General features: G+C 39.9%; 1 protein-coding gene across 1 annotated transcript in view; it reads left to right on the plus strand.

The window, feature by feature from the left end:
• Window positions 1-11,751, plus strand: part of PDGFC (platelet derived growth factor C) — a 106,924-nt gene extending 95,173 nt beyond the window's left edge. The window contains exons 4-6 of the mRNA XM_053403009.1: window positions 876-1,077; window positions 8,506-8,723; window positions 9,887-11,751. Of these exons, the coding sequence (XP_053258984.1) occupies window positions 876-1,077; window positions 8,506-8,723; window positions 9,887-10,003 (537 nt within the window). The 3' untranslated portion in view covers window positions 10,004-11,751. The remainder of the gene's footprint in view (window positions 1-875; window positions 1,078-8,505; window positions 8,724-9,886) is intronic.
• The last annotated feature ends 2,463 nt before the right edge of the window (window positions 11,752-14,214 follow it).

Below are 14,214 nucleotides of genomic sequence, written 5' to 3' on the forward strand. Positions count from 1 at the left end.
TTCATATAATTGCTCAACAAAATATATAGACCAGTGTTGCTCACTCATCAAAACAGCTTTTACTAATGCTAAATACATGAGAAATGTATGTGTTGGCATTTTTGCAGGGATTAATTGCATGTAATGGAATTATGTTTTCCTTCAAAGCCTCAGAGTGCCATTAACTCTAATTGTTTACTGACATACCATTTATCATTTTGTGTCAGTCTATTGAGTATATTTGCCAAAGTTGTACAATAGTTTGTTTTATAACCCAGCTTTGGTAAGAGTGAACTGTGTGATGAAAATAAGAGGAAACTGTATGTAATAAGCAAAATAAATATGTTGCAATCTTATGCAGATTTATCTAGGAGTAAGCCCCATTGAGAACAGTAAAATGCCTGAGAAAACATGGAGATGATCAGACTAGTCCTAGATGATCACTATTTTTCACTTGACTTTGCATTTATTGACAGCGTTTGTATGAAAACTCCCTCCCCAAAAAACCATATGTTGTCTGATTGCCTTGTAGAAATTTAAAGACCAAAATACAATATAGAGCAATAAAAAAGCATAACAAATGTTATTTCTGGCAGATATATAACAAAACACAAGCCATAGAATGAAAAGCCCAGGAGTTTTTAAGGTGTTGGTGAATTATAAGGCTTCACCTGGGGGCAAAAAAGATCATAAATATGGTTCTAGGCAAACTTCTCTAGGAAGGCTTTTCCAGGGAGTAAAGGTATATTGGTCTCAACAGATATCATGGTGTGTGTGTGTGTGTGTGTGTGTGTGTGTGTGTGTGTGTGAGAGAGAGAGAGAGAGAGAGAGAGAGAGAGATTAACCTCTATCATTATATGCACCTAAAATGCTTGTTTTTCTCCTTATAACATCAGACAGAATCTGCCAGCCCAACAATATTACCACCTTCAGCTTTACCATTAGAGTTGCTAAACAATGCTGTTGCTGGATTTAGTACTGTGGAGGAACTTATCAAGTACCTTGAACCAGACAGATGGCAGTTAGATTTGGAAGACCTGTACAGACCAACCTGGCAGCTCCTTGGAAAAGCATACATTCATGGAAGAAAATCTAGAGGTAACCAGCGGATTTATCTCTTGTGCTTTGTTTTGGCATGCTAATGTTAATCTTTCATTGGAATTTTCATGAAGTATTATTTATTTGTATTGATTACAGTTGCACAGTCCTTACCCAGCAGCTGATGCAAGTATTAAATTGCATGCAATTATTAAATTGCTTTGTGGACTTTCTGGAACTACATTTCTTCTTATTTTACTCTTTTAACTGAGTGTTCTTGATTCACCAACATTTACTAGAGTGGAGGTTAAACAAATTAACTCAATGTGATTGGGAAACCGGGCTGTCCTCATATCAAATACTGGTGGGCGAGCTAAAATATGTTTTGTATAGGCACAACAGAGACTAGTTGTGATGATCACTCATAGCTTCTAGTGTGATTGCTTTAGCAAGTAGAAAACAATATTAAAAAGTGAGTATTTTGGAAAACAACAGGAGCGGTCCTTTAATGAACATAGTTCTGGCTCATTCAGAATGTCAGCAAATGTATTTGCATTCTTGCCCTTTCCTATGTAATCTGTAATAAGTGATGGTTACTGCTTTGCAAAGCTTTTTGAAAACCATTTTGTGGTTGAGATCTAGTAGACTGCAATCCTGTACCTACATTGTGGCATAAGCTTCATTGAATTCAGTGGCACTTACTTCCAATATACTGTGATTGTGCTGTGAATGGACTAAATCCCCCTGTACTGTGATCCAACTAGGCAACTCTTATGCTCCTAAATGCCAATTAAAGCTCTGTTGACTAGTGAAGCAATTAACCTTTCTGGGGGTAGAAAGGGAGAAAGGTAAAATAACAGCTGCATTAAACCTCAAGGGCAGATTTATTTAGTGCTGCTCTTCTATCTTATCAAAACAATAGTGGGCAATTAAATTGTTTAACCAGTAGAGTTGAATTTTCGTGTTAGAACCTGTTTTCTTACATGAGAGCAGTACTGAAAAAGAGTTTCCTTTCACTTCCCTTTGAATTTAGTATCAGACTAAATCTGATTTAGCTGTTAGGCACTAACTGCTATAATTTTAAATGCATTTGATATTTAATGATAGGGAATAGACAATATTCCTGCCCTTCTCATGCATGATCATGGAGGATAATCAAGCATAACTATGACTGCTTGAATAGTGTTAAATATAGGGTTTTGATAATTGCAAGGATATACTAAGACTGGATCCAGGCAGAATCTTTCAAGAACCTATTCCATTTGTTTGATCTGATCCCTAGAACACAGCATAGATGTCTGCCTCTGTCCTTTTTTGCTTGCAGCATGTAAAATGTAACTACAGTATCCTATGTGTGGACACGCGATAGAATTTATTAAGATTAGAATATTCATTTTCTGTTTATTTATTTATTAGGATTAGAATATTCATTTTTATCTTTCTAGTTTCCCCCCAATATATATATTTTAAAACCTTAGATAAATCAAAATCCCATCATTGGATGGCATCTACACAAAACCAAGTCCAGGAAAACTGTGAACACCCTACTCCACCCCAACAAAGAAAACACCATCAGCATAAAACTTTTTAAAGAGTTTTAATTGGACACTAAATTAGAATTGCTGCTAAATAAACACATACTGAGTACAGTCATATCCATCTTAAAAGGACCACCCTCAGATTGCATTGCAAGAGTATGCAACAGCCTAAGGCAGAAAATGTGTCCCATTGAGATGACATGGTATTTGCTGTAGACATTCATAATTGTTGCAGAAATGCAGTGTTTGGTTTTTAATACCATGTGATGCCTTTTTGAAAAATCTCACTAGAGTGGAAAATGTTATTTAACAGAAATTACAACTTCAGCTTTAAACATTATTGTTTGATATAGTAAATAATTTTAGAGCAACTATTGTTGGCAGCAGTGAAAATAAACCTGGATGAATTATACTGGGTGTGTGCACCCATCTTTGTTGCAAATACTGTAGAATTTGTTAGTTGCTATTATCCAAACAATGGATTATATTATGATGCTTCTGGCAGAAACCATAACAAGTTCAGGTCCATACAACATTGTGTTTCCCTAGTTGAGTGTTCAGACCCAGAGACCTCCCCACTAAATAAAGTCACACTTGACTCAAATTTTAGTTTTGGGTTTTGGCAGAATTTAGGCCACAACTTTCTTGATTACAGAAGGTGATTGGTTGCATAGGCTTTGGATCAACTAGCTCTCTGCAACCTTGCAGGCAGTGCTGACCCAGGGCACCAGCCAAGGGTGAACACCTGGGTAGGCAAACAGCCGGCAACAGACTATGTTCACCACCCAGATGCCCCCCTGGACTCAGACACAGGCACAACCCCCTCTCGGGGGTTGACCAAACCAAGTTGAGTCCCTGGATTCCTTTAACAGAATACCCTTCACATAGGGATGGCAAGACTCTTGCCATTTTTTATTGGAAAAGGACCGGGCTTACCAGTGGCAGGCAGCCTCAGCGAGGTGCCTCTGCTCAACTGGTCCATTTTGGAATTTCGAATAATGAGCACCAGTTCAGCATCAGAAAGCTGAACATCCTGCAAAAGCCCTTCCCTGTGCTGACTCTAGCACCACTTTGCCCACACGCAGTGCACCAAAAAATGCTATTGAATAAGCTGCCGAAAAGAGTCTCGCCTCATAAATGGACCAGCAGACAAGTCTTAACTTGCTGTACATCAAAAATAAAATGTCAAATGTGACTGGCCTCCTACCTGGTGACTTTGGTGGCTGCAACGTGACCCAACCCTCAAGACTTAGGTGGCTGCAACGTGGCCCAACCCTCAAGACTTAGGTGGCTGCAACCTGGCCCAACCCTCAAGAGCCTTGCGCACTACAAACTTTGCACAAGGGTTTCTAGAATAAACGGGGACCGGTGCTGAACACAGTGACTGAGATGGACCTTTAATCACCCTCTTAGAAGGGAAAGGAGGACTGGGATTCCTTTTGATAGACATCTCAATCCCTTCCTTACCGGGTGGGGGGGTACTGAATCAACGTTTGCACAATACCAATGGCACTCCTGCCAACTAAAATGGCACTCCCGCCAAAACTAAATAGGGGGCCAAACCTCTCCCTGCAGAAGGGAACCCAAAATGGTGGCCAGACTTAGAGGGAGGAGGGATTTACACCCTCAGAAAATTCCCAACCTGCCTTTACGCAAAATGGGCATACAATACAGAAAATCGCTGTTTAATGGAGAGGGAACTCTCATAGGCGAAACTACGTAATAAGCTAGGCGAAAGAGCCCCAACAGCAACAATCATTAATTGCCCTAGGCAAGCTAAATAAGGCCCTGAATCTGCAACCGCAGCCAAAGTAAAGGGGACAGAAGCCACTGTGAAAAGGAGGGCAGCGGTAGGCTCCGCAACCGGGAGCGCTCAGCGGCTGAAACCCTGCGGGGCAAGCCCCGCTAGCAAGAGGGAAAGGGGAAGGAAGGGGAAGGGGGCGACTTAAAAGGGGGGGCAATAAAGAACGAAATAAATAATAGAAAGCTAAAGAAAAGAAAGATAACGAACAAATATCACCAAAAAGATCCTTCGAGGGTAAGTCTCTCTCGGTTGCACAGAGGACACGCTGTTTAGCTGTTCCAAATGCACAAGCTGAAAGAGCAAGCTCTGGGCACTTGCATGGGTATATATAGGTCCCTTGATCCATTTGGATTGCGCCCCATTGGCCAGATTGAACCCAACATTGAGGGACCTACCAATCGGGTGTTGTGGCTATCCAATCTTACCCACCCACAACACAGGAGTCCGGTCTCCAGGTCTCACTGCAACACATGCCCTCTTTTAGGGAAGACACAATTTATATAAATTCACACAAATACTAATATCAAAATACCTTAATTCTAGCCTTAATAGAAATCCCCTTTCTCTTTCAGTTTGAATGAAATTAGGATAGGGACAGGAGGGATGGTCGTCTTTCAGACTCTTTCAGACTCGGCCCCAGACACACTGACCAGATGTCTGGAAGCTGTGGCTGGATGGTTACGTGGGAGCCGGTTGAAGCTAAATCCTTCGAAGACAGAGGTCCTGTGGCTGGGACGGGACGATATGGGATTGGGGGGGCAACTCCCATCTCTTGCGGGGGCGCAGTTAGTGCCAGCACCGTCCGTTAAGAGTTTGGGTGTAATCTTCGACACCTCCCTTTCCATGGAGGCGCAGATTGCAGCTATAACAAAGGCGGCATTTTTCCATCTCCGCCAAGCTAAGCAGTTGGCTCCTTACCTCTCTCGCCCTGACCTAGCCACTGTGATCCACGCGACGGTCACCTCCAGACTGGATTATTGTAACTCGCTCTACGTGGGGCTGCCCTTAAGACTGACCCAGAAACTCCAGCGGGTGCAGAATGCTGCAGCGAGACTCCTTACGGGGTCTTCGCTGCGAGATCACATTCATCCGGTGCTATATCAACTGCACTGGCTCCCGGTGGAGTACAGGATCAGGTTTAAGGTGCTGGTTTTAACCTTTAAAGCCCTATACGGCCTAGGACCCTCATACCTACGGGACCGCCTCTCCTGGTATGCCCCACAGAGAAACTTACGGTCTTCAAATAAAAATATCTTGAAGGTCCCAGGCCACAGAGAAGTTAGGCTGGCCTCAACTAGAGCCAGGGCTTTTTCGGCTGTGGCTCCGACCTGGTGGAACACTCTGTCACAAGAGACTAGGGCCCTGCGGGACTTGACATCTTTCCGCAGGGCCTGCAAGACAGAGCTGTTCCGCCAGGCCTTTGGCCAGGGCACAGCCTGACTCCCTCCCTCGGCAATCTTCGCGGAGCTCTGGCCCAATAGTGGCCAGTGGCTTGAATTTAATTAATTTTATAATGAATGATTTTAGAGTGTTGTTTGTGTTGTACTTTTGTATTGTTTTATTGTTGTTAGCCGCCCTGAGCCCAGCTTCGGCTGGGGAGGGCGGGATATAAATAAAATTTATTATTATTATTATTATTAGATATTGCATGCTTTGTCTAATTCAAAAGTCAGCAATACTCCATGGAACTTGTAAGATAGATGCCCATGGATTCAGACTCTTTACATCCTTTAAATCCTATCAAGGTGGAACGTCCTGTGCCCAGCCACAGATCAGTTGTTACCTCTTTATATCTGGAAGAATGCCATGGTCAAGCTGCACTCAGAGCACAATCCAGGATGCCTGCTTTTGGAAGCCGCCTCCTATTGCCCCAGGAGGGTCTGCAACTATGGCTCTTCCACTGCCAATGTTCCAACAGCATAGGGGGCAAAAAGAAGGTTGTTCCAAGTGGGGATCTTTAAAAAAAACATCAAGGGAAATGAGGCAAAGGAACAACTGCTTCCTTCTCTTCCCATCTTCTGCCCTGGTAGCAGAAGCCTGACACAGTTTTGGATTTAGTGGTTCCTGTACCTTGAATTATAGTTTTTCTCTGCCCAGTGAGAATATCACCCCTTGGGGTATATTTCATGGTAAGACTAGCATATTCTTAAGAAGTCATCATGATGCATATGTTTTTATTTTTCCTGTTTTTATTATTCTGGGAGTTGCGGAGCTCTTAAAGATCTATGACTTTTAGAAGTAGATTAGTAACTTGTTTTTCATTTAGCTACCATGTTTAATGAGGGAAGCAGTCCTTGACCCATTATGCAAGGAGGAAGTTTTCTGCCTCGGAATGAAAGCAAAATCCTGTAAAGGCAAATTCCCAGGCTTCATTGGAAAATAACTGGATAATCAGAAAGTTCTAATACAAACAAACATGCAACTGTTTCCTTCCCACACTTGTAATGAAATACAATATGCAGTAGGCTAGAATCCTGCATGGCAATAAAAGCACCATCATATAGAAGCTCTCTTGTGGATACCAACTGTTAGTTACAATTAACTTTTCATTTTTCATTTTTTCCCATTTTAAGGGCATTGCAAAAAAATAAACCTTATTGCAAATCTTACTAGTTTATTCTTACTAAAGCTTTTTCTGTGTGCCAAAGCTTTTATGTATTCCACTTGCAGAAATTTGTTTTTAGTAATTAGCGTTAGTGACAAACATTTTTATTTGAAGCCACCCAGTCTAAGCATTTCCCTGTTTGGGTTGGATTTGTTTTTCAGGTAATAGCTTTGATTCATGAAGTTACTTTGCCATTGCAAACAACCCTGTGTTCTTTCTGAGGTTTTTCTGAAACGTTCTTTTGACTACTGTGTCAAAGTTGATGAATGAATGGAAGCCCAGTTCAAAGGGTGTTTAAATTTCCAAATTATAATAGGTTTTGTAGCTCAGTTCACTTAATAGATCCATATAACCTTTTCTTTTGGTTAAGTAAACATTGTAAAGGAATACACACACACACACACACACACACACACACACACACACACACTTTTTCAACTAGCCTTATGCCCTACAATGTGTTAGAGCATAGTTTGAGCAAGACAGATATGGGAAAGGAAAAGAGGGATGCAGGAATTTTTTTCACTTCAAAGACTTGATTATACATTCACAATGTGAAACTGCTGGTAACCTATTCATGTAAAGTGTAGTATCATAGAAAGGTGCATATTGTATTATAATAATGTGCTTTGACAAGGTGATGACATCTGCTTTTCCAAATACAAATAGTATAATGCAGTCTGTATATTGGTTTAAGCTCTGTTAAGGTTATTACAATTTTGATAAAATGCATAGCCGAAAAAGCTTAGTTTAACGTTTAGAATATGACTAGCGATCTAATCAAAGTCATGCTGAATAAATAGAGTCAGCTAGATTAAAAGTGCAAAGTGGAAGGAAAGGAGGACCTTTTTCTGCCTCCCCACTTCCACCTACTCTCTGAAGACTGGAGAAGAGACCCTCTTAAGAATGTTAGGGGGGTAGGCAGGGGAAAGACTAGACCATGGAGAAAATGAACATAATATTTTAGCTGCAGTTCATTCATTTTCAGCTTTGTATTCTTGTTATAAAATAAAGTGCCTAGACATTCCATTGTTGTGCCCATAACCTAGGTTGAAGGTGCCATTTAGCTCCTAGCTTTTGTATCTCAGTTTCTAACACTGGCCTCAAAGCTGCATGATTCAAGTAAAATCTTGAAACACTCAATGAGAGTGTCTAACCATTTTTAAATGGAAGGAAAGTTGTTTCCTAATTCTAAAAGTTGCAGTTGGCCCTTAGTAATTTGGAGGTTTCCATTCATCCCAGTAAAAGGCTTAACTACTTAGGTAGGTGAACATATACTCAATACTGTGTATTGTGACTTTATAGACCTTAAGACCTATAGAGCTTAACTTAGAAAAACATTTGTGTTACCAGAATTTAGACTTTATGAACTCTGCAATGTAAATCCACTAGTCCAGTAACTCAATGAAAGGTTTGGCGGCATTGAGGACAGGTTGTTGTCTCCTAAAAACAGCTTGATGTTCTTCACTTGCAGCAGGTATTTTTATTGTTGAAACTTGATGAATAAGTGACAAAAATGTCTGCCTTTTTAAATGCTTCAGTTGTAGATCTGAATCTTCTGAAGGAGGAGGTACGAATGTACAGCTGTACTCCACGCAACTTCTCAGTGTCACTACGCGAAGAGCTGAAGCGAACAGACACCATCTTTTGGCCACTTTGCTTGCTGGTTAAACGTTGCGGTGGAAACTGTGGCTGCTGTCAGCATGCTTGCAGTGAGTGCCAGTGTGTCCCTACCAAGGTTACCAAAAAATACCATGAGGTATAGTGTTATTTCTTATTTTAAAATGTTTAAAATTTCACACACACACACACACACACACACTAGCAGAATAATTTTATTAGGACAAATGTTTACATTGCAGCAGCTGAGATTTCAAGCCACAAACAGCTCTTCAGAGAGGTTATAAAAAAAAGACCTCTCAGCACAGCTGTGGTATTAAGCCAGTGTCATCTCCATTTTTTCATGACCTTTAGGCAAGATATTGTCAACATGTACCCTTCTACTTTAGTGGCTTTCATACTCCTCATCTCATTTGATGCTGTTTGCTTGCTAGGAAGATAGCCAGAAAGTAAGTGGTGGTGACAACTGTTGCTGTTCATCCTTGCTGTTGTCACTGCTCATTTGCACATTCCTTCTAGGTGTGCAGAGGGTGGATGTGTAAACATGTGGCAACAGCAAACAGCAGCAGTGGTAACACCTAACACCTCCTGCTGGGCCATGGGCCTTGGTGGATGTCCAGTCATGGTCGCATCATGCTTAACTTCAGGTTAAGCTTAAGCTTGTAGGTTGTTTCCATAGTAAGATGGCATTGATGAAGCTTTTGCAGACTTGTGTGGATAAGAACTGTGCCTTACACAGCTCCAGTGGAACCTCGGGTTACGTACCTTCCTCCTTACGAATGTTTCGGGTAACGAGCTCCGCTAACCCAGAAGTAGTTGCCCCTAGTTGCGAACTTTGCCCCAGGATCCAAGCGGAAGTCACGCGCTGGTGGTGTGGCAGCAGCAGGAGGCCCCATTAGCGAAAGTGTGCCTCATATTAAGAATGGTTTTGGCTTAAGAACAGACCTCCGGAATGAATTAAGTTCGTAACCGGAGGTGCCACTGTATTGTAATTTTTGGCTTTGATAGAGAACTGCAAGAAGCAGTGAAGAAGCCTCACTGTTTGGGGAATGTGACATATATCAGAAGCATTCAGCAGACCCGTTTCTGTGAACAAGAGACATTCTCACCTTTAGAAGCAGCCTGTGAAACACCCATAGGTGACACACCATGTAATGGTTACAGCATGAGTTTGTGCAGGCAGCATGAGTTTGTCAGTTATGCACTGATGGCTTCCAGTTTACTAATAAGGAATAGATTCTTTCTGACAATGAAGGAACTTGATGGATTTTTAAAAGATTATATTGAACCCTCCTTTTGCAGGTCCTGCAGCTGAAGCCCAGGAGCGGCGTAAAAGGATTGCATAAATCTTTGACAGATGTACCTTTGGACCATCACGAGGAGTGTGACTGTGTATGTAAAGGGAATACAGAAGGATAAAAGGAACTTGGTGTGCTTCTTTTACAGCACGTTCACTCAGTGGCTGGTTCTCTTCTGGGGCTTGTGCATTAATCTCCTTCTGTAATCTCAGTTGTCTGCTTTTGAGAATCTTCAGTGTTCAGGACTGACAGTTCTGGGGGAGAAAAAGAAAGAAGAAATCAAACTGAGATGTATGCCATATAACAGCAGTTACCTGAAGGCCCACTACTAAGGATGAACAGAAGGCTCCATTGAGGGATTTCTCTCCCACCCCAATTCTATACCTATGTCTATAGCTATATTTATATCTATATAGAGATATAGATATATAGATATAATATCATCTCTCTTACACATATTGAATTTAAAACGTTTAAGTTTTAGAAGTATAGGAAAAGACAGTGCTTAGGCAGGGCCTGGACTCTCCTGCTGGTCTTGCTTCTGCAAGTCTCTTACTTCTGGCTTACAGTTCAGAACATCTGGAATCTCTCTTAACTCGGCTCAGCAACTCCTGTACATTTCAAATCAAAGTGTTAATTGTCCTACAGACTGTCTTACTCTGAGTTAAACTCAATTTTTCACTGATGCAAGTCGAAAAGACTGGACACATTCTCTTGGTTTCTTCCAGTAAAGTGTCTGTTGTTTAGAAAACCTGAATGGTCAGTATATGTGAGAAAAGAGGAAAGGGTCAGAAACCAAGAAGTGCCTTTATCCTTCTCACTATGACCTGCAAGTATTGCGTTTGTTTATATTTTTTATTGTGTACATTTTTATACTCTTTTTGACAGCATAACTATTTGCTTTTCTAATCTTGTTAAATATATCTATTTTTTGCCAAAGGTATTTAATATTCTTTTTTATTATTATTGCAGCCTAGATAAACTGCTTTTTCATTTTGTAAGGCTTTGGAATCAGAGTTATAGAAAGGGGGAAGGAAGATAGAATTCTGTTTCTGCAGAGCAAGGAGCTAAAAGGTGCATTTGCACATAAAAAGATAAACAAGACAGGTTAGTCTGAATTTACAGGTGTGTGTTACTAGCTCCATGATGCTGGGATAAAAAAAGTAAATATATTAGCTGTTAAAACTCTCTTCATCATAACCTAGTGCCTCAATCCAAATAAGGAGGTATGTGCACAGAAACAAGGTTGCACATACATACATATCACATTTTGCATCAGGGGCAAGTGGCATAATTCTGATAAGCATCATAAGGCAGATGTTCCCTGTCCATACTGCATTATTTTCAATGGATTGGATATTTTTGTGCATTCGAACACGCATTCTGATGCAATAATTTATGCATAAATACCCTTTTTACATGTACTAGTGATGGATCACAATGTGGGTTTCTTCAAAACAGTCATAAATCCAAAACTGAGAGGCCCTAAACAGATATATTCAGAGTGATGTCCAGTTCAATGGGACCACTTACTTCTTAGTAAACACTTCACTGTTAAATTAGAAGGTGAAAGATCTTGACAAGAGCACCACCACTGCTGTCATTTCAGTGTGTTCTTGCATACATAATAAAATGGGGTCATGAACAAGTCGCACATATTTATTGCTGCAGGTGTAAGGGGTTTTTTTATGTTAAGAATGCCAGTTATTTCCTTGTAAAGGGCAGTGGGCTTCCAATATCTTAATGATGTAAAGTACAGTTTTGATAAAATGTGGTTTTGCTGATGTACAGTCTTTATGTAAACCAGCACATTTATCCCACCCTTTGCCCAACTAGGAAAAAGCAGTAAAATATTTTGCTTGTAAAATGCTTTAATACTGTCCAGTGTTCTGTGTTTTTGTGTATTGTTTTATGTATTTAATGATTCTACAAAGTAATGGTGCTCATTGGGAGACAGAAGAAATACTTCCCATATCCCTATATGGCATTTAATAACTATCTAACAGTCCAATCTTCTGAACTTCCATATGCTTGTTAAAGAATAAAAATGGATATCGGAGTAACATTGTAGGAACAGAACAGCATTGTATGGTTCTCATGGAATTGTGGCCTAATACAGGGGCAGCCCCAGTGTGCTACCTCCATCTTTCCTGATCATTGGCCATGCTAGCAGAGTCTGATGGGAGTTGTAGTCCAACAAGATATGAAGGGCATCACATTGGCTAATGCTGTACTAATAAATGGGTATCAGATTAGCATTACAAAATTAAGACATAGCATGGTACTCTTAGAATCTTCATAATTGCACAAACATTTGCTTTTGCTCCATGTGCTAGGTGAGCCTTCAGCTTAAAATAATGTTGTTTTCAAAGTTGATTGAATGCAAAGGAGTTTATGCCACAGATTTCACCCATTCCCTGTACTTATACAAAGTACTCATTTAGATATTTACCAATGGTACAAATTCCTAAATGGAAACATACAGAAGGTTGTTGTTGTTGCTGCTGCTGCTGCTTTTATAGTTTATTGTTGCATCTTAATTTTAGCCTCTGTGAAATTAAAACTTTTCAAGAAGACAAAACATCAAGTAGAAATCTTTAGTATTTTACAGTTTTGGGCCCTTAAATGTTTGACTTTTTAGGGTGCATACAAAACCACCTCCCCCCAGTCTCCATGCATTATATTGTTGTGTAATGAGTTCTATTTTCCTGCTTACCTTTTTGCTGGTGACAAAATATATCTGGCTTGGAAACAGGCATGGACTTTGGCCCTTTGCTCCATGGGCTTCAGCTTTAAAAAAAAAAAAAGTTTTCCCCCAAAGCTGATGGAATAAAAGGGTTTCATGCAGTAAATTTTAACCATTCCCTATACTTATACAAAGTATTCACCCACACTCCTGGCTTATTACCCCTAGAAAGTTGCCCATATTGAAATGCAGCCCAAGAAGTGAAAAGATTTCCTGTGTTCAGATGCTAACTGTGTGGAGTGCAGGTTATTTGGTCTTTGTGGTAATCACATATCTAGCCTTCCTCTCTGAGTGATGTTTTGTATTAGAATTAGCTAGAATCTGGTAGTCATTCTTTTCTTGATATGTTCTGCAGACCTCAGTATTTTCACTCTTTTTCGTTCTGTACTCATTATTTTAGGAGGGCTGAACATTTGTCCAAAAAAAGGATGAATGCAGATCAACAGTGGGCTCTTGGTTCAATATATTTACATCTCCATGCAGCTATAAGGTGCCTTTGTCAAAACATAGAATTCACCCAAATCAGAAATCTGGAGCACATGTTAGTAATGCCAGTGGAGTTTGGAGGGTTATTTTAAAGAAAAAAGAAAGATGTGGTCCAGATGCTGTTCCCATTAATGAAGTGTTGTTTAGGATTGACGAGTTGTGCTTTCATTGTTCCAGTGGCCTGTGATGAATTGTTTGATAATTTAAATCATCCCAGTGTCAATATGCAAGTAATATATATGATTTAGCTTTAAAATATCATGGGAAACTATTCCCAGAATTGATGAGTAACAAACCAGCTGATATGGAGAAATATGATACTGAAATGTTTTGAAATATGTGTAGGAGATTTTTGTTGCTCTGTTTTCTGCACCAAGATGAATGCATGGCCATCACAGTGGGCTTTCAGCATTCCTGTCTTCAAAACCTATGCCAATTATCAAAATATGATTGTGCAAACCATCATAGACAGATTATATGTAGGCACAATTACAGTACAATCAATTGCATGTTTACGTGAAAGCAAGTACCAATGTGTTCAGGAAGGTTTACTGCTTTCATTCCCAAAACATTAAGCTACAGTGATATTTATATTGGTTAAATACTTGGTTAAAATCCTGAGCACACGTTTACCTAAGGGTAAATTCCATGTAATTTAATGAGTTTTACTTCTGAGTAGACTTGTATAGGATTCAGTTGTTAGAGAACTTAAATCCACACCTTGTTTAAGGCATTAAAATGAAGGGAGCAGTTCAGTTTTACTGACTTCACTGGAGCTAGACTTGTACCCATTCATTTTGAATATTTATTTTAAAAAGTGAATGGCAGTTAAGTATTAAAGATTCTTTTAAAAATGATGTTTAGGTATTAAATGCTGCTAAGAAGTGATGCATGCAAATGTACCAATTCTACTGGATCTGCAAAAGATTTGTCTGCAGTTTTAAAGACCTGCACTGATATAACTGCCTGCAATACAGTGAAACATTTCTGCAGCATCATCACAATTTCACATTTGGTAATTAACAATTTATTCAAGTGCCCTATCTATTTAGTAAAGTTGATAGACTTCTTTGGGAATGTCATTGTGAAAAGAAGAGAGG

The sequence above is a fragment of the Podarcis raffonei genome, chromosome 9 (assembly GCF_027172205.1).
Source record: "Podarcis raffonei isolate rPodRaf1 chromosome 9, rPodRaf1.pri, whole genome shotgun sequence".
NCBI classification, from domain to species: Eukaryota; Metazoa; Chordata; class Lepidosauria; order Squamata; family Lacertidae; genus Podarcis; species Podarcis raffonei.